This window comes from Lepus europaeus, chromosome 1, assembly GCF_033115175.1.
Source record: "Lepus europaeus isolate LE1 chromosome 1, mLepTim1.pri, whole genome shotgun sequence".
Taxonomy (NCBI): Eukaryota; Metazoa; Chordata; class Mammalia; order Lagomorpha; family Leporidae; genus Lepus; species Lepus europaeus.
In genome coordinates, this window is record NC_084827.1 from 27,462,740 (window position 1) to 27,489,584 (window position 26,845).

A 26,845-nucleotide genomic window follows, 5' to 3' on the forward strand; every position below is an offset into this window, starting at 1 on the left:
TGCACAACTGGAAGATTGTTTAAGCTTCCAGTGTTTGCATCCTATTCATTGGTACCAGTGATTTTGAAAAAGTCCTATTAGGAAAAAGGTCCAACACATTAAAGAGAGTGTATACCACTACCAGAAAAAAGTACACAAAAAATGGCAGTAACACATGTGGCAGGTTTTGATTTATTATATCTGTTTGCTACTTGTATGTTTGTTTTGCTATTTGTATGTAAATCCCATCAGAATTGTATTCTGTGGTGTGTTCCTGAACTATGTGTAGTGATCATGAAATTCACCAGAGAATAGGTCTTATTGTAATAGCAACAATTGGATGATATTTTGTTGCCTGTATTCCCAACATTTGGCCTTTCAGAGCAAAGGATGCATTTTGTTTAAATGTAACTGGAGATGTTAACATTTAATAAAAATAATGTAGAGACAGTGAAACTGAGTTATAGACCTAAGCAATTATGCTTCAGGAAAACACAAACTTTGTTCAATGTTTGTGCAGTTGCTTCTTCTCTGAGGGTTTTCTGGTTGGCTTTTTATTTTTCTTTTTTAAAACAGAGTGTGGGCAGAAGAGTTTTTAGATGACTTACTGTGAAGTTTATTCACTGTTTGTACTTAGAATTAAATGTATATCGGGGTGTCATTACATTTTCCCATTTGTTCTGTGGCCATGAAAAACTTAAAGCAACTTCTCCCAAGGTCTGATAAAACACACACTTTAACATACCTGATAGACTATGTGTATATTATGTATGAAGTGTGTGTATGTGTGTGCGCACACACATCTGCGCATCTGTATGTACATAGGCTGATTCATAGCTTAACGATGATTTATAAAACTTTTAAAAAGATATTTGTTGGGGTTGGCACTGTGGTGTAGTGGGTAAAGATGCTGCCTGCAGTGCCAGCATCCCATATGGGTGCCAGTTTGTGTCCCAGCTGCTCCACTTCCAATCCAGCTCCCTGCTATTGGCCTAGGAAAGGTAGAGGAGGGTCCAAGTCCTTGGGACCCTGCACCCATATGGGAGACCTGGAAGAAGCTCCTGGCTCCTGGTTTTGCATCGGCCCAGCTTATTTGAAAGTTGACTTACAGGAAAAAAAAGACAAAGAGAGAGAGAGAGAGATCTTCCATGCACTGTTCACTCCCCAGATGGCTGCAACAGACCTGGCTGGGTCAGGCAGAACTCAGGAGCCAGGAGATTCTTCTGGGTTTCTCATGTGGGTGATGGGAGTCCAAATACTTGTGCCATCTTCTGCTACTTTTTACAGGCCATTAGCAAGGAGCTGGATAAGAAGTTGAGCAGCCAAGACACAAACCTGCAACCATATGAGATGCTAGCATCCTAGGCAGTGGCTTTACCTTTTATGCCCCAACACCAGCTCCTAAACCATTTACTTTGCCTACTGTCTTGTTCAGTATGCAAATGCTGTGCTATAAAATGTGAGACAGCTTTGGTTTCCACAGCACTATTTTGCCCTTTCAGGCAAGGCTGAAGTTTGAGAGGTCTGAATGCACATTGTGATGAGATTCCTGAAGAATTTTTAAAACCCACTTAATCCAACATAGATGTAAAATTTGACACTTGTACTCTTGCATTTATTATTCCATCTCTTTCTCTTATTTTTCTGCTATTTTTGAAGAGCTCAGCTAGTTCTGCCCATCTCACCACAGGTTTGAGTTTATTATCCAATATAACCATGTTTTAATATTTTAAAGTAACCCTACGTGCAGAGCTAGACAGCTTCTCCCTCCCCCTAACCCTGAATCCTATAAACCTTTTCCTCCATGATTCAGTTATTAACCACTATCTGACATCCTGCCATAATACTTAGCAACTTAAAAGAACCAAAAACAAACAAACCAAAACCCCTGTAATTTCTCAAGCTTCTGTGGGTTGGCTGGTCTCAGTAAGGCAAGTCTGCACCACATAGTATTGTCTGGAATCACTCATGTGACCCATAGAGCTGGGAGCTTAGCTGGGGCTGGACCAGCAATGTGACTTGACTCCTGTTTGGAGTCTGCTGAAGTGGCTAGAACGGTTTGCAGATACGTAGGCCCCAGTCTTTCTGTATATAGTTCCTTATCATCTAATAGCCTTTGTATGGTGATGATTCTCAAGAGAATGAAAATGGGAGCTTCCAGTCTGTTAAGTCTAAGCCTAGAGGTTATAAAGCATCTGCTCCACAGAATTCTATTGGTCAGCATGAGTCTCAGTGCCAATTTAGAATCAAGAGGAGGGGCTGCAGAAGTCATCTCTTGGTGATACAATGGCATGAGCTTACGGAAATGGGAGGTTTCAGGGGCCGGTACTGTGGCATCCCATATGGGCACTGGTTCAAGTCCCGGCTGCTCCACTTCCAATCCTGCTCTCTGCTATGGCCTGGGAAAGCAGTAGAAGATGGCCCTTGTGCCTCTGCACCCACATGGGAGACCTGGAAGAAGCTCCTGGCTCCTGGCTTCAGATCGGCGCAGCTCCAGCCATTGCAGTCAATTGGGGATTGAAACAAGGATGGAAGACCGACTTCTCTCTCTCTCTCCCTCTCTCTCTCTCTCTGTCTCTCCTTTTCTCTGTGTGTAACTCTTTCAAGCAAAATAAATAAATCTAAAAAAAAAAAAAAGAAATGGGAGGAATTGTCGGAGGCCATGTCTATATATAATCTAATACTCCACATACATAAAATGGTATCAAATGATCTATTCTACTTCACAGTGGGTCCAATTAAAATTCTGAGGCTTTTCACAAATTTTACATTTAGTAGTATTATGTAATCCTTATGTGGGGGACAATACAGATTATAGTTTTATACAAATTCTGTACCCACTGACAGGAGAATATTCTTTTCAAGTAAACAAAAGAGATAGGCTTTGAAGGGAAGCATGTGGGACTGAATCTTGGCTCTGGTTCTAAGAAGACTGTGGACAGTGTTCCTTTCTAGTCCTTCATTTTTCTCCTCTGAATTTATGGGATTATGAGAGTTAAGTGAGCAAGTATATATCAAATCCTGAGAAAGTGCCTGGCACACAGTACCTGTACAATAAACTTTTTTTTTTCTTTTGACAGGCAGAGTGGATAGTGAGAGAGAGAGAGAGACAGAGAGAAAGGTCTTCCTTTTTGCCATTGGTTCACCCTCCAATGGCCACTGCGGCCGGCGCATCATGCTGATCCAAAGCCAGGAGCCAGGTGCTTCTCCTGGTCTCCCATGCGGGTGCAGGGCCCGAGCACTTGGGCCATCCTCCACTGCCTTCCCGAGCCATAGCAGAGAGCTGGCCTGGAAGAGGAGCAACCAGGATAGAATCCGGCGCCCCAACCAGGACTAGAACCCGGTGTGCTGGCGCTGCAAGGCGGAGGATTAGCCTGTTAGGCTGCGGCGCCGGCCCAGTACTTGTACAATAGACATTAGCTTTTCTTTATTCTTGTTCTGAGGGATACTTTTTAAAGCTGGAAACCTTTTATTTAAGGGATACAAAGTTACATTAGCTTTTAAAAGACCAGTTATCATTACATATTATCTTGTGACACGGTAGCAACCACTTGCTTTCTACGTCCTGGAGCTGTGAATATCTCTGTATCTTTTGACACTTGCTGACTGCTTCTGCCTTCCTCGCCGCTGCCATGCACAAGTGGGAAGTGTCTTTATACTTTCACAGGTGGAACCTCTGGCTGATTAAGTCCACAGTGATTTACCATCTTTAAAAAAAACCCATATTATTAAGAAATACATTTTACAACATAACCCAGACACACACACAAGCACACAGACACTCACCTATAATGCAGTACAACTACTTCATGAACAGTGCCTATCCTCAAGTTATGCTATGAAGTCTTTTTGTTCTATTCCATTTCAGTGAACCAAAAACAACAAAATGTTGGTTGTGATCCACTGTTAGTGGTTTCATCACCTATGAGAGGGTCCTGAGCTGTATTTTATGGTTGATGGAGACACCGGATTTTCAGCACAGAAGCCGTTTCAAGTATGGTGCTGTAAGAGTATGATGTGTTCTTTCTATACAGGTTAATTCAACTACAGAGCAAAACGTTCTATGTCAAACATGGCCTGACCTCTACTCAAAGAGGATCACATAAATTGCTTCAGTTGGACAGAGGGACTTAAGGGGAGGCATGTGTCCAATACATATTGTTTTGTTTTGCTTTATTTGGGTACCATAATTAAGCAAGTGTAATCTTGTTTGTGGTTAGATGTAGATTAGCCCGTAATTCCAGCTTTATAATTTACTATCTCCTATTTCTGAGCAAACTGCTTAAACTCCATTTCAAGTTCTGGTCTTTGGATTTGTTAAAGTAATACATATGTAACATCTACTTTGAATTGTGAGAACAGATACATAAAGTCCCAGCAATGTGTTTGACACACAGAAGACACTCAATAGGTATTTCTTGTTTCCTCCCCGCTACCATGGATGGCAAATTCCAGATCCCATACCTACCATTACACTGTGTGTCTTAACATTTTTGGAGGTTAGGTAAGATTTGGTCTAATATCTACCAACAGCAAACCTACTATTATTTAATGCAACTTAATTTTTACAGCCATAGATGTTTCCAATATCCTATGTAATACTAGTCAACAGTAGTTATTACTTATTCTGGAATATGATCTGAATTATGAAATAATTTTGTGTTCTCAGGTCTTGTAGGGTAAGATTTGGATTTCTGGTGTAGTAACACCAGAGCAAACGTGGAACAATCTCTTAACCTAGGAGAAAATCATTTTTTGACGTGTGGGTAATCATTTAAACGAACAAAAATGAAGCATAAAATGCAAGCACTACTTTTCTTCTCGGACCTAGCACTGAAGTGTTGCCGGAATTCTGATGCCCAGATAGGATTTTCACGGGCAGTCAATCTTGCTTCCACGAAGCAGTTACAAGACAGTTGCTGTCTTGTAAGGCTGACAGGACCATGGACCTTGCCATCCATCCAGCTGCTGAGTTTGGGCTTTTTTCAGATCTGAGCCTGTGTGTGTGTGCGTGCGTGTGTGCACAGGGAGGGAGTTGGTCCCACATGTCTTCCCCCTCCTGCGGTGTGACCCCAGCAGGCAGCAGACCGGGCCGGTCCCACGTGGCAGGTCCCCATAGCTCCAGGCGGGGTCCTGGGCGGGGTCCTGGGCAGGGGGCGGTGCCGCAGGGCCCCTCCTCGGCTGCCCTCCCTGCCCTCCGGCCGGCCCGCCGCCCGCTCGGTCCTCCACCGCCAGGGGGCGGGCGCGGCCTCCCGGCGGCGGGGGCTCATTGGTCGCAGCGGGGACGCGTAGGAGGAGGCCCAGAGGCGAGCAGGCTTCCTCCGGGCCACTCGCCGGGGTGAGGGGCAGCCGGAGGAAGCCGGGGGAGTCGGCAGCGCGAGCTGGAGGCGGCGGCCGTTCCCGTCGGCCTCCGGCACGACTGACCGCGGAGAGGCCCGGCGGCGGGCGGGAGGCTGGTGAGACGGGCGGGGCGGCGGGCCGAGCCTCGGCCGCGCTCCTGGGCGGGATGGATGGAGGGGGGCCAGCGCAGGCGGACGCCACCCTCGCCCGCGGCTCCGCTCGCCCCGCGGCGGCCGGCGTGGCTGAGGCGCGTCCCGCGGTGGGAGGGCGCAGGCAGGACGGCCGAGCCCGGGCCACCGCCCCGGCGCGGGCAGCGGCTGCCCGGCGCCCCCGGGGCCCGGCGCAGGGCGGGGCGGTGTGTGCACCTGGTGCAGGGTCCCGGGGGTCCCAGGTGGGCGCCCCGGGCCCGGGCCGGCCCCCTGGAGCGCGCCGGGGCGGGAGCGGGGCGCGCCGTGGGCTCCGGGCCGCGGCGGGGACGGGGCTGGCGGTTGGTGTGAACTCTCGTTGGGGGGTGTAGACCGGGCTTGCAGAAGTTGAGCGGGAGGCACTTTTTTGTTTTTGCAGACCAGCCCCTCGGCGCTCGGTGTCGCAGATGCACGTACTCTGTGCTTGCCCTGTGGTTTGCTCCTGTGCCCGCAGTTCGGAACCGTTAGCGCCCCTAAGCAGTAACGCCTGACACATCGAACATTTCAGATCTCCATCTGTGATTGTTTCGGGTGTTTTCTTCCCCTTCCTACTTAAAAAAAAATACTATTTTTCCAATGATGCGAAACTGCTGGTTAATTCAAAGGACTTTTTTTTTTTTTCCTTTTTGTGTGTCAGATACAGGTGGATAAAATGACTCTGAATAGTCTTAGGTTGTTTCCTGTCTGGTAGGCGTCGTGCCAAATTAATTCTCACAGCAACTGTGTGAAAAAGCCCTTTAGTCTGTCTTCGCCATTGTTACAGATGAAAATATGAGCTCCCAGAGCGAGGGAGTAGGATTGAGGCTGAGAGCAGGTTCCCAGACCCTGTGGACCTATGACCGCATAGTGGTGTATGATTAACGTTTTTCAGGTATTGGGAAATACACTGAGCGCCATACCGTGCCTTGTGGAGTACAAAGGGATCACTTAGGAAATAAAAGTTAATGACTGAACGAATGCCACTCAGCGGAGAAGTTGGCAGAATCACCAAACTGCGCATCTGGTTTTGGTCGCATTGTTCACCTGTCCTCTTTCTAGACACCCAGCACCAGCTGTCAGTCTCTTCTGAGTTTACTGGCTGATTTATAAGTGGCTATTTTTTCTTTTTTCCAGGCTTATATAGGTGTTGGGAGCTTTGTTCCATAGATTCATGTAATATTTTCTGAGCTCATTAAAGGCTAGCATTTCGATGTAGGAAAAAATATAAAGAGGTGGATGTAATTTTAAAAAGTTTGGTAGTTCTCAAACTGGGGGACTCTGAAGCACCTGTGGAACTTTATACAAAGGACAGGCCAGGTTCCCCAGCATCCCCATTGTAGTTACTATGACCTTCAGAATCAACTTAAGGATCTATTCCAGTTACAAGTTTTAATGGAGGTTGCTACCATAAGCATTGCTAGCTATTTAGTACTTAATAACTTATGAAAATACCTTGCAAAGAAAAGGATAATTGGAGAGAGAGTCAAAGGGAAAAAGGTGACTAAATGACAGAAAGTAACATTTGCTGGGGGATCATAAGAGTCATATTTTTCACCATCTAGTTTGTGTTTTAAATTGTCTCATTTTTATTTTTTTAAATAATATTTTTAAAATATGAGGTTTAAGGTACCTGAAGTGTGCCAGTAATTATAGGCATCATGGATCCTATGAATAAAATGACATGGGCCCCCATCAAGCTATTTTATTTCTTCTAGTGCAGTGAGTCTTTAATAAGCTTTTTTTCCCCCATCTTTTTTTAACTTGAAAGGTGCAAGACCCAAAAAGAAAAAAAAAAAAAAATTGGTGTAGGACTCACAGAAATCCATCTGGCTCAGAGCTTAGTACAACAGCAGATACCTGTTTTGAGTTTAGTCCAGGGGAAGTCTTGTCCTGGGGATCAGAGAACTCAGATCTTAGGCACTAGGTCTGTATTGAGTCCTTGTGAATGGCATTGACCAGATTGATTACTGTCATGCCCTGCTTCACTAGCCTTTTTGAGGAAACTGAACAGGGTGGTTTCCAAGATCTTTAAACTTTAAATGGTTTTGTGATTTTTTTAACTACTGAAATAAAATCAGCTGGCTGCATGTATATCTATATTTGTATATATACATATATGTATATATGTCTCAGGAGAAGAAATTTTAAGTGTTGCAATCAGTGTCCACTGTGTAGCCTATTAATATTTCATTCTCTTCATTGGCCTATTACATTTGATTGAAGCAGTTCTTATATTTCTTACATTGCCCTTTTTTCTAATCTCACTTATCTGCTGTTCATGATTTTTCTAGCTTCACTTTAGTGAGTTTTTAATTTCCAATTTTACTTTTTAAATTTAATTCATATAACATAGAATTTACCTCCTTTTATTTTATTTATTTATTTTTTGGACATTACTTCCATGGTGCAAGGGTACGTTGAATGTGTTTGAGTTGAGAGCAGGCATGTAAGACCTGGTCATTTGGGTGCCTTGAAGTGGGTGCATAGTACCACACTAGAAACACCACAGCGTTCCCAGGATTTATCCCACAGTTCTTCTTCTTCTTCTTTTTTTTTTTTTTTTAGATTTTTTTATTTATTTGAAAGAGTTACAGAGAGAGGCAGCGACAGAGAGAGAGGTCTTCCATCCACTGGCTCACTCCCCAGATGGCCGCAACAGCCGGAGCTGTGCTGATCTGAAGCCAGGAGCCAGGAGTTGAGGTAGTCCAAAGCCAGGAGCCAGGTGGGTTCAGGGGCCCAAGCACTTGGGCCATCCTTTGCTGCTTTCCCAGGCACATTAGCAAGAGGGCAGCCAGGACTCAAATGGGTACCCATATGGGATGTTGACACCACAGGTGGCAGCTCTACCCACTACACCACAGTGCCAGCCCCAACTTCGTTACTTTTTTTATGGCTGAATAATGTTCCATTGTATATTCTGATATATACCATTCCATGTGTATTATCTCATTGACATACCATATTGTGTTTATTCATTTGTCCACTGATGGACCCTGATGAGTTTCTGTGTGCTAGAAAGTGATATGAACATCTCCAGCATAATGTCTGTTCTTGAAATGAATTTGATTATAAATGTGGTAGGATTTGTTAAAGTAGTACCGTGGTACCAGGGATAATATCTGACAAAGATACCATTCATTTCCTGTAGTTATGTGGTCATTGAGTTTTGAAAGACTTATGGTCAACAAAAATGAGTTTTTAAATTGATTTAATTAAAACATTTTTTGGACTGGTATTGTGGCATAGTAGGTTGAGACACCACCTGTAACCCCTATGGGTGCTGATTTGGGTTCCAGGTGCTCTGCTTCTGAACCGGGTCCTTGGTGATGCACCTAGGAAAGCAGTGAAAGATGGGCTTAAGTATTTGGACCCTTGCCATTCTCATGGGAGACTTGGATGAAGCTTCTGGCTCCTGGCTTCAGCCTGGCCCAATGCTAGCCACTGAGGCCATTTGGGGAGTGAACCAGCAGATGGAAGATCTCTCAATGTCTTTCTCTCTCTCTCTCTGGGTGTACATGTGTATATGTGTGTGTGTGTGTGTAACTTGCCTTTCAAATAAGTAAATAAATCTTTAAAAACATTTCATGCTGGAAGCATCTTATTCTACGGTTTGGAAACAACTGCTGTTTTGCGTCCAGTTGTTAAGGATGGAAATATTTCATCCTTGTCCTCTGAGCAGAGGGAGCCACTGTTTTCCGCCCTTTCTTCATGTAGGTTTGACTGGGAATTATGACTGCTTGTGCATTTAGTTACTTCATGAATGGTATGTTCACTATTTGAAGAGCATAAATGGAGTGGAAATGTAGGGGGATTCTTATTTATTTATTTAGGAACCAGAGAGAGAGCTCCCATCCACTGATTGACTCCCCAGAGGCCTGCAGTGCCCTAGGTTGAGCCAGACTAGAGCCAGGATCACAACCCGGGTCTCCATGTGGGTCCCAGAAACCCAATTATTTGAGCTGTCACCTTCTGCCTCCCAGGATCTGCATTGGCAGGAGGCTGGAGTTAGGAGATAGAACCAGCTATCAGACCCAGGATGCAGACATCTGAACCACTAGGTTAACTGCCTGCCCCGTGTAGGGGAATCCTTAAGCATTTATTTGGAATAGGAACATACAACTTCTGGTATAATTTAAAATAGTTGTGAGATTATGTGAGGTAAGACAGCAGCTACCCTGGATATGCACTTGTGCCTTTAACCTTTCCGTTTTCCAGCAATTCATGAGCTGAACAGCTCATCCCTCTCTGTCATTCTTCCTGGTAATATCCTCTGTCCATTTATCCCACCCTGGGTGTTGCCCTGGAGAGTTTAGGTAGTTCAGATCACAACTTTTTAAATGAGCAGAGAACTCTGAAGGCGCAGGCAACAGTGGGTGGCATTTTGTAGCATTCCGCATTGTCTTCTATTTTGGAAATGTTTGTGCTCTGGGTTACAGCGATCTAATCACCTTGTCATTTCTTCAACTGCATTATAACTTGTAAATCAGTTCTCTGGTGGCTGAGAAAAACTGCAAGCAAACATCAGGGTAATTTCCAGTCTAGTACTTGGTTTTACCCATTGCCAACTGGAGTTCCTTCTTTATTCCTTACCACCTTTTCCTCACTTGCTCTTCACTGCCTGCCTCTCCTTTTTCACGCCCACAGGAGACCTGGCCTGGAGGTAGGCTGATTTCCTTTGCTTGTTAGGGAAAGAATGAAACTCCTCACCTCATGAATTTGACTTTTGGGCTTTGTTGGCCTAGATCTGCCTTGGCTCCCCACCCCACCCTTCCCTGGCCTTCTCAGTGTGTTTGGGTTGCCTTGCTTTATTTCTGAAGTTCTAAGATCCCAGCGGGAATAAAAGTCACCCAGGGAGCTGTGAAAGGTGCCAGAGTTTTAATCCCCACACCTAGGGATTCTGATCCTCCAAGTCTATGGTTGGCTCAGGAATTTGCATGCTAGTAATTCAGCTATCCATGCTGTTGTAATTATAATTTCATAGAATCTTTATTGCCATATTTTGCAGCTACACCATTATCTTATATACTATCAGAAACAGAAATGTGGTTGAAAGCCTTACTTCAAATTTAGATAGGTTAAAATGAGGGAAGCAGTATGTATCTTTTTTTTTTCTTTTTCAAGATTTTTTAAAAAATTTATTTGAAAGGCAGAGTTACACAGGCAGAGGCAAAAAGCGGGGGGAGGGGGGGGCTTCCATCTGCTGGTGCACTCCCCAAATGGCTGGAGCTGGGCCGATCCAGAGCCAGGAGCTTCCTCTGGAGTCTCCCAAGTGAGTGAAGGAGCCCAAGGACTTGGGCCATCTTCTACTGCTGGATCTGAACTGGAGCAGCTGGGATTCGAATGGGCACCCATATGGGATGCTGGCATTGCAGGTGGCAGCTCTACCTGATATGCCACAGCACTGGCCCCAGCAGTATGCATCTTAAAATCAATAAATAGGGCCCGCACTTTGGCGCAGTAGGTTAATCCTCCACCTGGGGCTCTGGCATCCCATATGGGCACCGGTTCTAGTCCCGGCTGCTCCTCTTCCCATCTATCTCTCTGCTATGGCCTGGGAAAGCAGTGGAAGATGGCCTAAGTCCTTGGGCCCCTGCAGCTGTGTGGTAGACCCAGAGGAGGCTCCTGGCTCCTGGCTTTGGATCGGCGTAGCTCCGGCCCAGTGTAGCTCTGGCCCTTGCGGCCATTTGGTGAGTGAACCAGTGGACCGAAGACCTTTCTCTGTGTCTCTCCCTTTCACTGTCTGTAACTCTACCTCTCAAATAAATAAATAAAAAGCAATAAATAAAGGTCTTTAGGTCCTGTTAAGTTAAATTGTTATTATGAGGCATAGGAGATAAGAGATAAAAGGGTTCATGTCACATTGATATCAGTTACAGCGTGGTCATTTGATTTCTTTCATTTCTGGCTTTGTCTGGTAGAGGGCTAACCCTCAGTCATTAACGCCAGCTCCTGAGTCCTGCACATGGACCCCAGTCACACAGCATCCTGGATGGAGCAGTGTTAAGGTGTAGGGCAGTAGTCAGGTAGACACCAGATCTGTGGCAGGAAGCTTGAACACTAGCTGGCCACACATGGAGAAATGCTGGGGTGGCTTGTTGGGTATTGAGGGAGAGTTTCTGTGGGGTAGAACAGAGCTTTCCCCATTGAGGATTCACGAAGCTTCTTTCCCTGGTAGAGAAAGCTGCTTAGCTGTGTTAGGTTTGGGGAGACAGAGCAAAGCACATGTCTGCTTAGTGTTTAATCCCTCGTGCTGGAGATGGAAGTGTTTCAGACATCTGAAATCTCAAATTTCCGAAGAGGAAAAGACCTCCAGGTCTCTTGAGCACTAATTCACATTGATTGAAGGATTTGTACCTGCAACTCTTTAACATTGAGGTGAATCATGTTGAAAATGCTCTCAGAATGTAGTGTTTGTGGTTCGTCAGGGTTGGCTGCTCCTCCTTCCTGTTAGTATTTGGGGCAAAGTTGGTCTGGGTGGGGGGAGGGGGGACTGTTAAGATTGAGCCAGGCACCTTCACTAACTTGTTTGTAACAGAAGGGACAAGTGGGTATTTGTCAGTGTTGGTTCTTCAAAGAGTAGAGTTTTGTTTAAGCTGCTGTAGATCAGATAGAATGTTCTCAAGTGTTGCCTTCTCCATTCATTGTCAGGATAACAGTATGGAAGGCAAGGTATAGTAATTTATAGTGGATTGTGAAGGAAAACTGAATCTTCACAGTATAATCCTAATCTCTTTCATATCTAGAATTGATTAGCATTCTAGGGGGAAGTTAAAGAAACTTTAGCATCATTTGTGCTTTTCCACAGTATACTTCTAATATTTCTGTTTCCTAACTACGCTGAGAGATTAGTCAGTCGTCTTCTAAATATAATTTCAGTGTGCTGCTACTTAAGACAATTAATAAGAAAAACCATAGGATGTTGATTCTGGTAGCTGTTAAAAATTCAGGCATGTAGATCATTAGTATCCCTCTCTTCCCAAGGTTTCAAGAGAATGTTAAAAATGTATTCTAAGAGACTTATTGGTACTATGGATCTGTGATTTAAAAGTTTTTGCTCTGTTGTTTGCAGTCTCACCTTTTTTGGGGGGCATTTTGCACAGTCGATACATTTATATCATTTTCCTCCGTGATCATTTGAAAAATTGGCTGTCCTTAGCTCTCTAGAATTCTTAGTGATCACCTCCCCCTACCCTACCCACACATGTTGGTTTTACATTGGTTGTTTAAAAACTTGGATTATTTTTTTAGTTAGTCCTTATGTCACCCTTAAGAGCTCTATAACAAAAGTGTGTGTATATTAAGATGGTAGATTCTTTTAAAAAGATGCATTTTCTAGGATTTATTTAATATTAACAAACAATTAAATCAGAAGAAAATACTACAATTTATACTCCATAAATGTAGAGGATTTGTAGGATTTGATATGAGAGTGTATGGTTAGCATTAAATAGTTTCTCAGGTTATTAATTGGACTTCTTTTTTATCTTTTAAGCATTCTGTGTTAAAAACACCAACTCCTATGAAATTAACATTTATAGAGATAGCAGCTCAGGTTTCATGCTAGATATTTACATGTTAATATTCTTTCCAGTGAATGCAGCCCTCTCAGCCCTTTCCATTGTTTATTTTAAGAAGTAGCCAGCCTGGCAGGATGTGTGTATGGTGGCATTTGGGTGAGATGGGGTGCTTGATGGCACTCTGTGTCTACTGCAGTAGTAACTTGTTATTAAAGAAAGTTTTTTTTTTTTTAAGGTTAAATATTTGACATTTTAAAAGTTGATCAGACATCAGATTCACAGGTCCAGCACCCTTTATTTAAGCCTTTCTCCCATGAACACCTGAATAAAGGAAGTATCAAAGTAACTTTATAGTTAATGAAATGGAGTGTGGAGAAGATTAATTTTTATCCATTTCTTTTGTAACTCCTGGGACTGACTGGGAGACATTACAGAGTATAGACTTACTCTGCCTTTGCTGTGCAGATGGACAGCTTCAGCCCACAAGGAGGGAAGGATTTTTTTTTCCCTTCCTTTTAAAGAAGATCCGTTCTGTGTTTTCTCACAGAATATATACTGCTTTCCCTGGGGAGCAGTTGATTATGCAAATGTCTTATACAGCATAGGATTTAGGATCATTTAACCTGTCCTACTTCTGAAGTAACACTTCTAAGATGACCCATAGAAGCCATATGAAATTTAAGTATCCTGCAAGGAGCCCAGCAAAAAATTTCAGACTGTTAAGATGTGGTTACAAAGGTTCTATTCTCCCCTCTTTTTAAAATTTTATTTTAAAAAATTGTTACTTCTCTTTATCAGGAGTTGGCAAATTACTTCCCCAAGGCCTGTACGACCGACAACCCAAGATTGGGTTTCACATTTATAAATGTGTCAAAAAAAAAAAAAAACTCTAATGAAGAATTAATTTTCTGACACATGAAATTCTATAAAATTCAAATTTCAGTATCCATAAACGAAGTTTTATTGGAACATAGTTGAACGTGTTGCCTATGCTTGCTATCCAGCTGGGACTGCTGAGTGGCATAGCTGCAGGAGATTGTGTGGTCCGCAAAGCCTGAAGTATTTGCCGTCTGGGCCTTTGTGGAGTATGTTTGCCAACACTTGTATCATATTTACCTAAATGTAGCCATTTACTGCAAATAGTGTTTTTAAAAATACCTTCTTGTTTTGTAATTACAACATCATAGTAACTTACTTTAGGGACTGGTACCATTCCTTGGATTTCAGTATTTTCTCATTTTCCTCTTTTACTTTTAATGCTCTTGTGATAAACATTTAAATTTTTGCATTCAGATCTTGTCTGTATTCAACCGGGTTCTATCTAGCTATAGATATATATTCTTCATAATATATATGTAGCTGGAACTAGGTCTATGTATATGTAGGTCTGTCATTTTATATATATTTATATATGATTATATAAATATATGTGATTATATATAAATACATATTGATTTTATACATACATAATATATACATTTATTATAAGGAGTTGTCTCAACAGTTAGGGAGGCAGAGAAATCCAGGATCTGCAGTTGCTTGCAAGCAAGTGACTCAAAAAAACTGCTGATATAGGTCCAGTCTGTGTCCGAAGGTGTTCTCCCAGCTTGAAGACAGGCAGAAAGCAAACTACCCTTAACTTTCTTGTTTCAGAAATGCCTTTGCAGACCGACCCAGCATAATGTTTAACCAAATACATAATTAGTACTCTGTGGCCCCATCAGGTTAACATGTAGAATTCAGCATTGCATCTGTTACATCTGACTCTTTGTACTTTGACCTATTTTTCATAGTACTCTTAAAAAGCGCCAGCCCACAGGAATATTAGTAGAATAATCTGAATTTACTCCATTGGTTCTGCTAAAATTGTTAGTGCCCAGTAGTGGATTAAAGTTGGATTGAATTGACTGATCATACCTCTACCTTTATGCAGTATAAAGTGTAGTGTTTTCTTCTGATTCAACTGTTCATTAAGAGTAAATAAATCAATGAGGTATATTCCTGTGGTTACTTTGTATCATTTCTGTCTGGGTGATTCTAAGGTACAAGCTTAGTCATTTTGACAAACTAAAACTCTGGAGCACCGACTTTGTAGTAGAGATGAGCAAGTCCCACGGTATGAGGATTTGGGGTGCTAGTGGAGGCACTGTTCTGTCCAGGTCTCACACCTAAGTGTGTGTGCAGGTTGGGAGTTTATTGTCCCGGGACATCATGGTGGCCCTAATCCAAGGACATTCAGATAGATGACTGTGCACCTCACATATTAGCAAACCGTTTGAGTTCAGTCGTGTATAGATTTACCTAAAACACTGAAACTTGTTTTGGCCTCCATTACACTTTTTGGAGCAAGCTGTTTCATAAATGTACTTGCTCAAGTTTTTTTTGTTTTGTTTTGTTTTTATTTTCTTCTGTCTTAAATATACCCTCTTGCCACTAATACTGTTGGTAAATGGCTTTAATTTCTATCTTGCCATCTTTTGATGAATATATGTAAGAAAAACTGTCAACACCTTTACTGCTGCCTCTAGGTTAGGGTTCTGAATTTCTAGTAGAGGCTTTTTATTCCTGGACCTGTTCTATCCCTATTTGATTGTTGTTGGCTCCCCGGGAGGTGTCATTAACTTCTTGCTTCACCCTCTCCTACTAAGATTGTCAATATGTAAAAATTTTCTTTTGTTTTTGAATGTCTTCCTGAGAAGACAAGTAGGGGATGCTTTGGAATTAGCATGTCATAAGTATGCTCCAGGATTTGCCCTCAGATACATTCACTGCCCATTTATGCTGATTTATACTCAAAGATGCCTTGTGGCTGAGACTTCACTTGAGTGAAAAAAAACAGGTTTATTTATTTAAAAGTCAGAGCATCAGAGAGAGAGAGAAGGAGAGAAAGAGAGAGAGAGAAAGATGGGCACAAATGCCAGGGTGAGCCAACCAGACTGAAGCCAGGAGACAATCTCCATCCTGGTCTTCCACATAGATAGCAGGGACTCATGCAGTTGGACATCTTCCACTGTTTTCCCAGGCACATTTCACATGAAGCTGAACAGCCAAGACTCAAACCAGTGCTCTGTTAGGGAATGCTGGTGTCACAAAAGCAGTGGCTTTAACCCACTGTACCACTGTGCTGGTCCATGATGAGCTTTTAATTTAGAGAGTCTACTAAATGTTAATTCTCTAAGAAATTTTAATAGAACACGGTTTTCTTCAGCTTGACAGAGTTGCTTATTTTGTGGTCTTAGTAGTGATGAGTGTAGTTACAAACTTAAGTGACAAACTTAGGTGATAGATGTATGAGACAGTGATCGTAATTACACAGCTTTGGCCACAAAAGGAAATAGCAGATGTCCAGTGCCCAACAGCTTATCACACTTTCAAAGGAATTTCCCTAGATCCCCACTCAGAATAAGACTAAAGATGTTTTAGAATAGTAACCAAGAGGTAATGTGTGTGTTGTGATAGCACAGTTCAGTTTAGCTGAAATCAAAAGAGGATTTACAACCACGTGAGAGTTTCATTTGCAAAACTGAGGAATTTCTTCCTGCAGTCATGAGATGGTTTGTGGGTACTTTAACGTCTCTTGTTCCTTTTAGTATTTTCCAAGCCTGGCTAAGTAGTTAAATAGTTAACCGTGACATTTCCTGTTATGTGGAAGTATTCAGATAACAAAGGAAAACAAAAGCAGTAATGCAGAACTCAGGTTAAGGGTTGATGCTTTCTTCAGAGTAGATTGTATGGAAGATGGGGATCTAGTATAAGAGCCTTGCGCCTTTGGGTGATGGCCAGACCCCTCTCCCTGTTGATTCCAGTCAGAAAGAAAACCATGGCTCACTTTGCTTTCTCTTCCTTCAGAAGTGTGCCATTGTTTACATTTGAAGCAGTCTGGGCATTACATGGACACTGACATCTAAATATAACCTAAAGTAGAAATAGGTGTTTCTGGTTAATTTGCTTCGTTAAAATTTCCTTTTGAATTCAGTTTCCTTACAATAGCAGTTGACTTTGAAATCTGTGTAGCTAAACTTTAACATAGCTTTCCCATCAAACTCATTAACTTTTTCATTTTGTCTTTAAAATTTCACTGATCTTAAACACACATACACATTGAGGGTTTTTTTTTTTTCCTGTGTCTATTTCTTCGTGATTTTACAATCATTTCAAAGAACAGTTTCTTCATTTGTAGTATAGAATTACTCTGTTAATAATGATGATGGCTGGGATATTTAGAATTGCACTTCTATACTTGTGAACATACTGTTTTACAAATTTAAGTTCAAAAATAATAGTTAAAAAAAGAATTCAAAAAAACAAAAATATAAAGAGGAAGAGGGGACTCTGGTGTTAAAATAAGATGACTTTTTTCTGAGTGCCCATCATGTACAGGAGTGAGCCTGCTGACCTAAATTCTAGCCCATTTTCTGCAAATAATTTGTTCTATGACTAGATAAGCAGCTTAACCTCTTTTTACCTCATCTGCAAACTGAAGGTTTGGAACTAAATACTGAAAGTGGCTTACAGATGCATAGTCACTGAGAATAATAATTGCATGACTGATTGATGGCATGTTTTTTTTTTAACTAGACAGACAGACTGATCTCCCATCCACTGGTCCACTCCCAGTAAGTACCTACAACTGCTGGGGCTGGGCCAGGAACCCATGAGCCTGGAACTTAATATGGGTCTCCCACATAGGTGTCAGGGACACAGTGATTTCAGCCATCACCTGCCTCCTCTTAGGGTGCATATTAGCAGTTGCCAGGGTCAGGAGCCAGAGGCAAGGCCAAGCCCTGCCACTTTGATGGCAGGTTTCTACTCATTTGTTCATTCAGCTTGGGGAGCTGAGATGCAGCAGTGTAAGACGCTGACCCTCCTTGGAGTTTTATGGTCCAGTGAAGGAAACAGGCTCAGTGAGTTTTTTACTAAATGTCAATATTGGTAGAATACTTAGAAATGTCGTGACATTTATTTAATTAGTTTAATATATGTACTCCAAATCAAACTCAATCTAGGGAACAGTGTTTGTTCTAGACTTAATGATGTTTGCCTTTTCTTTTGATTTTTAGGAGCTTATTTAATGAAAAGTGCCATACACTGAAAAACCAAACATGAGGGTAGCAGGTAAGACATTTAATTCGGTAGAAATAATTTTGCTTTTTGTGTAACCTGTTTGTTTAGTAATGACAAAGGGAGAGGGTAAATAATTTTTTTTCTTTATTGAGTGTAAAGCTGAAATATAACTTAACAAGGTAAATAGTTTTTTCTGTATTGAGTGCTAAGCTGAAATACAACACATTAAGCAATTTTTAGCATTCTGATTTTTTTAGGTTGTCAGCAAATCGCAATTGGACATCTAGTGAGCATTAAGTAAGTTTCTTTGGACAAACCTTTTGTTGAAATTATGCCAAGTAATTTTTGTATTTATAGTCTTTTAAAAAATTTTATAAATTAAAAAACTTATTTGAAAGAGAGAAACAGGCACAGAGAGTTCCTGTCCGCTGGTTCAGTACACAAATGACTGCAGTGGCTGGAGCTGGGCTGGACCAGACCAAAGCTAGAAGCTGGAAAGTTAATCTGGGTCTCTGAGGAACCCAGTTACTTAACTGCCACTACCTAGAGTTTTAATTGATAGGCCTAATGTCCATGCCTGTATTCCCAAATGTTGATCTTATTTGCTTTATATATATATATATATATATATATATATATATATATATATATAATTCCGTGTGTGTGTGTGTGTGTGTGTGTGTGTATATATATAAAATGTATATGCTATTCTGTATATGGAATATAGGGAATATGGAATGATTTTTAAAACCTTGGAGGGCTGATTTTTGTTTATGGTAAATGTTCTATCTTGTAGAGATAAATGACTTAAAGTTTAAATCTCAAATAAGTATTCACTTAAAACTAGTGTATATGAAAGATTCGGTAAAATATATGTCTTTCTCAGTATTTGTCAGTTCAATCTGCCTAAGTGAGGCTGTTTGTTTATTAGATTGTATGTTATAGTCAATTTATTCCTTAAGCAGTGTACTGGAGGAGGAAATTGAAAACTCTCATTGGGTGTTCATAGTACTAAATTAATTATGTCTAAGCATTATGGAAAGATCTGTATGTGACTGCAGGGGCTGATGCCTTCTTCCTACCTGTACAATAGAAGTACACTGCATTTCCCCACTTCTAATGCAGCCGAAGTCCAAGAATTTCTTTCCATAGAAATTTCTACTGTGTGATCAGTTGTACTTCTTCAAAATCAAGATAGTCTTTCTATAATATAATGTAATATGTAATACATATATTAATATATAATTAGTATAATATAATATCATTATCTCACCAGTAAATCAAATTATTTTCTTGCGAGATCCTTTCTGAGAAATGCCTGAAGTCAAGGTGGTATCTTCTTCCTTTGGTCACAGTTGTGTAGAATAAGATGCAGTTGATGAAACATGATTATTAAACTGAGATAACTTTGTGTTGTTAACAATGGTTTTGTTGAAATCTGAAAAACTGGATCTCTTTGCCTTGTTTAAGTAGTTTTTAAAGACAAATATTTCCAGAAACCTGCAGCTTGTCTGTGGTGTGGGGAAAAAAAAAAAAGCTTTGGTTTTTTCCTTTTTCTTTTACTCTTTTGTTGATCTTTGTGTAGCAGATTGTGGTATCATGTTTCCAATTGATTTTTTAAGCACTTAGTTAAGTATGGTGGTTTGAAATTATCAAAAAGTTTCTCAAATAATTCTAAATTCCTTCTAGTGGAAATTAACTTTCTCATCTAGTCCATTTCTCTGATTTTGACAATTGATGTCCAGGTTAATTGATAGGTAATTATTTACTCACCTGTCATTTTATATTTGGAACTGTTTCTAGCATAGGTCTTGAGGGCTGCCTTTAATAAATGAAAAAGAAAAATTAACTATCTGTTGCTTTTAACTAATCTCCTCCAATTAAAAAAGAATCTTGTTGCTTTGAAATATCCTTATAGACATAAATTGTTCTCCTGGTGAGTCATCTGCATCTGAAGTTTATTGTTTTTGTTTGTTGAAAAATAGGGACACACTCAAATTAGTACAGCCCTGGCTATCAGAGTGAATCTCATGGAGAGTTGGAATGGACATCACGGTGTGGTATGGCTAAGCCCCTCCAGTGCTAGTTCTGGCTTCAGACTCACCCTGGAGGGATTTCAGACCTCACCATTATAGAGGCTCTGCCAAGTTTCTCTACTTCTAACTTCTCTCTCCCTTCGAGTTTTTACTTGCTCCTAATTCCACTGATTGATCCTCAGTATAAGTGATTAGGTATTAGGTTTAAGACTCATTATTACCATTAACCAGTTATGACTTTAGGCAGGTGATCTGAAATTTTAGACTTGTTTTCTTTATTTGTATAGTGAAAATAATATCTTGAAAAGCTTTTGAAAATAAGATTATGCTTATAACATTCAGTTTATGAGTATAGTAGGCTCATTGTGTTATATGTGAGGATGTATTACATATATTTACTATATATATGTGTGTGTATGTATAAAACATGTTTAGTGTAAGCTCAGGGTCAACTTGGTAGTATTTGGTCTAGAATTTTCATGTTACAAAAAACTTGGTATTTTAATCATTCGGACATCTCAATCTTGAATAGTGAAGGTTTTATATACAAGGAATCTTCAGAAAGTCCTTGGAAAGTATATATTATTGGGGCCAGCACTGTGGCAGAGCAGGTAAAAGCTGCCTCCTGCAATGCCAGCATCACATATGGGTGCTGGCTCCAGTCCCAACTGCTGCACCACTTCTTCTTTTTTTTTTTTTTTTTTTTTTTTTTTTGACAGGCAGAGTTAGTAAGAGAGAGAGACAGAGAGAAAGCTCTTCCTTTGCCATTGGTTCACCCCACAAATGGCCACCACAGCCGGCACGCTGCGCCGATCCAAAGCCAGGAGCCAGGTGCTTCTCCTGGTCTCCCAGGCAGGTACAGGGCCCAAGGACCTGGGCCATCGTCCACTGCACTCCCGGGCCACCCCAGAGAGCTGAACTGGAAGAGGAGCAACTGGGACAGAATCCAGCGCCCCGACCGGGACTAGAACCTGGGGTACCAGCACCGCAGGCAGAGGATTAGCCTAGTGAGCTGCGGCGCCAGCCTCGACTACTCCACTTCTGATCCAGCTACCTGCTAATGGCCTGGGAAAAGCAGCAGGAGATGGCCTAAGTACTAGGGCCCCTGCCACCTATGTGGGAGACCTGGATGAAGCTCCTGGGTTCAGCCTGGGCCAGCATTGGCTGTTGCAGCCATTTAGGGAGTGAACCAGCAGATGGAAGATATCTTCTTGTCTTCCTCTCTCTTTCTATAGCTCTGACTTTCAAATAAATAAATAATTTTTTAAAAAAGAAAATGCATATTATTGAAAAGCCATGCATGGATTTTAAAAATTTTCTTACACCCAAATAAATATCTTTTAATTCCACTTTTCACAAAATTTTTGAAGTACCCTCATATCTGCTTTCCATATCAGGTTGCGGGTGATTATTAGAAATAAGGTGATAAGACTGTCATGTCATATATAATCCTTAAGCCTTTGTCTTGATCTTAAATGATCTTAAATGATGGAGGAGGATGGCTCTACCACCTGTTGTCATTCATCTGTTTAGCAAACAGTTGTTGAGAGTGTTAATGCAGATGAAGCACTCTGCTACATCCTAGGAGATCTGTTTAAAGCCTCCTGGAATGTTTGTGTTTCTGCACTAAAAACACCTTGTAGTTGCTCTTGAAAACCAGAAACAGATTTGGGGGGAGCATGTAGTAAATAGACGAAGGAGGCAGTTTATGGTTAGTTTTCTAGTTAGACTTCCTCATTGCCACATCATTTCTGTAATAATAGAGAGTTTCTTTTCTATATAAAAGACTTTTTAGAGCAATTTCTGATTCACAGCAAAATTTTGAGGAAGCCAACAGATTTTTCCATAAGTCCCCCACCCCCTACGTAGCCGTCGTCAAGAGTGTTTCCAAGTAGAAGTGAGTCAGCTCTGAGAAGCTGCTGCCTCTGCACCCTCAGCTTTTCCGAGTGTGGTCAGTGCACAGCCTCCCCTCTGAGTTTGTAGTCTATTCTTGCAGGTTTATGAAATTAGAATGAAGGTGAAGGGGTGTGTGTGTGTGTTAACTTTCTTACCAAGTAAGTTGAGCTTGGTGATTTTTCAGAGGAGTGTGGTCACTGGTGTGGAGGGTGGAAGGCCGGGCAGACTGCCATATTTGATAGGACCCTGGCCTCCAGTTAATCTGTAATCTTGGGCAGTTTCCGTGTTCCATAAGGACAGTAAGATGATCGTCAATGCAGATGAAGCCATTGGCAATAGAGTGGAGATTGCAGAGGCAAACACTAATACTGTTCATCTGTAAGCTATTGAGATATCCCTGGAATCCTCTGAGTAAGAGGAACATAATTCTTTCATGTCATTTCCCATTTCCTTTCTTGTACTTTCCCTTTTCCTATCCTAGATTTATTTAGCTCTGGTGAAAATAACATGAGCGATGATTCATATTAAGCAATAATGTCAGCGCTATTTGTAAGGTACTCAGTTTTGATCAAAGTTATAAAGTCATAAAAAATAAGAGACTGTCCTTATACCATATAGCTAAGTGCATTAAATATATGTGATAGATGCCAGGTTACGTCTTCCTGAGCAGTGAAGGCCTGTCTTAGCAGGTGTGAGGAGGAAGACTGGTTGACCACACCAGGAGGAGATGTGTTGCATCTCACTTGAGAACTCCTTGCTTAATGCTCATCCTGACATTAGTATCTCCAGAAACTCCAAAGTTACTGCAACATCTCTGAACAGTATTTCCCTTTATGTTGGAAAGAAATAGGAATGCAACACCCAAACATGCACTTCTCATAGAATTGCATAGCAAGATTTGCGGGCTTGTAAACTCATGTTGAATTATTTCTGCCTTTATCCAGGTGCTGCAAAGTTGGTGGTAGCTGTGGCAGTATTTTTACTCACATTTTATGTTATATCTCAAGTATTTGAAATAAAAATGGATGCGAGTTTAGGAAATCTATTTGGTAAGTTTCATTTTTCCCCTTTTTTACACGTTATTTTTGATGTTATTCTCTAAATTTCTGTCAGTTCTCAGCATTCAGTCAATGGGTGTTAGTCTTTCTAGAAAAGGAATTTTTGTATCGGTAAAATGATTCATTAGAATATTTTAAAACATAAAATAAGCAGTTTTAGAATTAATCCAGTGTAAGGCATGAATCTTCTGTCCTTCATTTTGAACATATTTTAGAGTCTGTTTTACACATGCTTACAGGCATTAATCAGGACTTCTAAGTGCAGCTTCTAGAAGGTGGAATACTCTTTAAGTTGCTTCTCTGTTTCAGTTGACTGCTAGAAAACTTGGAGCCAATTCTAGCCCTTAGTTGCCAAGTGTTTATAGTCACGTCAGCACATTTTAGTTATCAGCCATGGTATTTTCCTTCTGTGATATTTTTCTTTTTACCTGTTTCTATATTTTAAGTGTATCAGTATGAGAAACATTAACTCAGTTTTCAACAAAATTTTTAATATTGTAACATTTGAAATGTTTTTCTAGGAATGTTACATTTAATGCTATTTTAAATGGCTATACTTAATATCTAATTGAATCTCAATTACATGCTAAGTGTATCTCTTCTGTAGATATATCTTTATGGAAGCGAAAAATAGAATTTAGTGTTTACATACTAAAATGGAACATATTTATTTAAATTTAACCTAAGATTTTATACAAGAGTAATTCTGAATGTCTTCTGGAAACCATAGGTCTTCATTATTTGAAGTTAGTAAATCTATCTTCACAGGTCCTTCTTATAATGATTTAACTTTGCCTGAAGTATTATTTAAACTATTAAAAAACTCAGGCATGAGAAAATGAGACTGTGAAACCTGGAAACAGTAATTTAAGGTAGCAGGTGAAAGTTAAATGAGAGAACTTTGAGAGCTCTGGATGAGCTTTGTGGTTCACAGTTAATGTTTGAAAGGGATCATCAAGACCTAACTCATTTCCTCTCATGCTCTTATGCCAGTGCTTCTCAAACTTCAGTGTCGAACAGATCTCCAGAGAATCTTGGTAAATGCAGATTCTAATTCAGCAGTCTGGGGAGGGGCACGAGATTCTGCATTTCTGGCAGGCTCCCAGACGGTGCCGAGAGTCCCAACATGGGCCACATTGCAGGACTTTGGACACATCTGATGTGTGGTCCTCAGAATCTCTGTAAAGATACTCAGGTGACTTTTCAAGGATGCCTACTTAAGAGTGCTGCTTTGTGTTGCGCTGGATTCTGCCGCTTGTATCCCACATAGTTTGAATACACTGGTACTGTCTGTCTGATGGCTCTCTCTTCCGTATCAGAGATCTCTCAGAGTTCAATCCTAGTCAAAGTTCTTCAGACCCTGTTCTTACAAGTTTTCATCTTTTCAGGTAATAAGGCCCTCCCTCTCAGGCATTCCTCTTTGTGGATTGGTTATTTTCCTCCTGAATCAAGTGGTCAATGCAGAGTGTGACTCCAGAATGCTTTTTCAGTCCTGTGTACATCTAGGACTACCTAGTGCCCAGAGCACAGCTGTTTTCATTTGGACAGTGTGGCAAAAGCAACACGGAGGCCATTGAGGGCTTGTTCAGGGTTGCCCTGGAAAGCAACATTTATAGCTACTGCTTCCAAGAAATGTTGGGGTGAGGAAATAAGCTGATGGGATGATAGCTTGATACCGATGGATGCTGCACATGTGTTACCTTTGTAAAGTGATGGACAGACTTCTACATGTCTGTAGGCCTTAAGTGAAAATTTGGTCAAACAGAACCAGCAAGAAAAGGAGGGTCCTTGGGAAAGGGGAAGCTGTGAGACTGTTGGGACAAAGAGAATAGGTGCTTTGGGAAAGGCCCACTGTTGTGAGAAAAGTGACGAGGAGGCTGGGGAAGCACAGTGTGGCAGTCGTTACCCACACACAGCTGGCGACCCCCTCCAGACACGGCCGTCTGCCCTCGTGCTCCATCTCCCATCTTTGCCCTCGTCTGTGTTTATTAACATCTTTGTGACAGCTGTATGTCTGTTCCCAGTCTTTGCCGTCTACCTGTCTTATCTCTGCCAGAGCCATTCTCTTGAAACACGTGAACCTTCAGTACTTCCGATTCCCACAGAGTAAAATCCCAACTCTCTGCTTAGGATAGCACACGAGCTTTTCCTTTCTCTTCTCCCTGTGTGACACACTGCTCATGCCCACATGCCCACCATCGACAGGCACAAACCACGGGCTCTCCTTTGATTCCTAGGACTTTGCTCATTTTCATTCCTTACCCCACACAACTTGTACATCGTGTCACTTGCTAATCCTTATCAGTTGTCAAATCTCTGCATTAATATCCCTTTTGTGGAGAAAGGTTTTTGAAGCTTCTATTTGTCTAACAGGCTGCATTGCTCCTTTTTCTGAACTGTTTGTTCTGATTGCATGATATTTAAGTCTCTCAATTTACCACTGATTTTTATAGTTTCTTCTTCTTCTTTCTCTTCCATGTGTCTTTTGACCTGAGAGTAAGTCTTGAGGATAAATATACCTTGATATTTCACCCTGCATCTAGTGCTGATTCTTTAAATACTGATTGAGTGTACGTAAATGTGGGTAATTGAGGATTTGGGAATTCCCAGAGTGGGATTCATGCAAAGCCAAATCACTGGAAAGTCAGGCACTGGCAGAGAGCTGTGAACAAACACTGAGCTATACTTGAACTGGAAGAGTTGTCTCCTAATTTTCATTTTGATTTTTCCTAATGTCAAGAACCTGCAAGGTTTTATTATATGCATTTTATCTTTTAGATTTAGGCATTCTTAGTGCAAATGGTTTATTTTGACTTCGTATTTAAAGTAGTACAGTGTTTCTATGAAACATTATTGAATTTCGGTCCATTGAATTGATAAAAATGTAATTTGTGGGATTTTAATTCTCGTTTCCTACTCTTTGCAAAGATAATTATGGTTATCTTTGCCACTTGGTTTAGCTTCTAACGTAATTTAAAAAAGGGAGCACATTTGGCCCAGCATTAGAGTTTGTGTCTATAATCAGAGCCCTAGGGATTCATGCAATTTAACTACAGTTCTCTTGGTGAGTAGCTTTCCCTCTTTTTCAACTTGTTGATCTAATGACTTACTTGGTAGTTTTCTATAAACCATATCTGGTTTGTTACATACTGTTGTTTCAGAAATATAAAGCAAAGTTATTCCTCAAAAGGAAGAATGCAAAATTTACTTGCAATTAGTATTTCAAAGTATGAGTAGATTGTGATTTTTAAAAAGTTTTTAGGCCGGCGCTGCGGCTCAATAGGCTAATCCTCCGCCTTGCGGCACTGGCACACCGGGTTCTAGTCCCAGTCGGGGCACTGATCCTGTCCCAGTTGCCCCTCTTCCAGGCTGGCTCTCTGCTGTGGCCAGGGAGTGCAGTGGAGGATGGCCCAAGTTCTTGGGCCCTGCACCCCATGGGAAACCAGGATAAGCACCTGGCTCCTGCCATCGGAACAGCGCGGTGTGCCGGCCGCAGTGCGCCTGCCGCAGTGCGCCTACCGCGGCAGCCACTGGAGGGTGAACCAACGGCAAAAGGAAGACCTTTCTCTCTGTCTCTCTCTCACTGTCCACTCTGCCTGTCAAAAAAAAAAAAAAAAGTTTTTAGATAGAACCTTTTATTTTCAGATAATTATTGGTTCATCTGCATTTGAAGAAATAATACTCAAGAGATCCTGCATACATGTCATTCTGTTTCTCCATTGATAACATTTAATGAAACTATTTAACTGTACAATGTCACAACCAGGATATTGACATGGATAAAATATGCC

General features: G+C 41.2%; 1 protein-coding gene across 3 annotated transcripts in view; it reads left to right on the plus strand.

Moving 5' to 3' along the window:
- Positions 1-5,307: 5,307 nt before the first annotated feature.
- FAM3C (FAM3 metabolism regulating signaling molecule C) overlaps positions 5,308-26,845 on the plus strand; it is a 52,156-nt gene continuing 30,618 nt past the window's right edge. Inside the window, exons 1-4 of one of the 3 annotated variants that reach the window (XM_062206691.1) lie at positions 5,308-5,435; positions 17,579-17,616; positions 18,061-18,115; positions 22,941-23,045. In XM_062206691.1, the coding sequence (XP_062062675.1) occupies positions 18,103-18,115; positions 22,941-23,045 (118 nt within the window). In that variant the 5' untranslated portion in view covers positions 5,308-5,435; positions 17,579-17,616; positions 18,061-18,102. Of the gene's footprint in view, positions 5,436-8,097; positions 8,206-17,578; positions 17,617-18,060; positions 18,116-22,940; positions 23,046-26,845 lie in introns of those variants that run through there. The other 2 variants (XM_062206681.1, XM_062206699.1) reach the window with 2 other exon arrangements.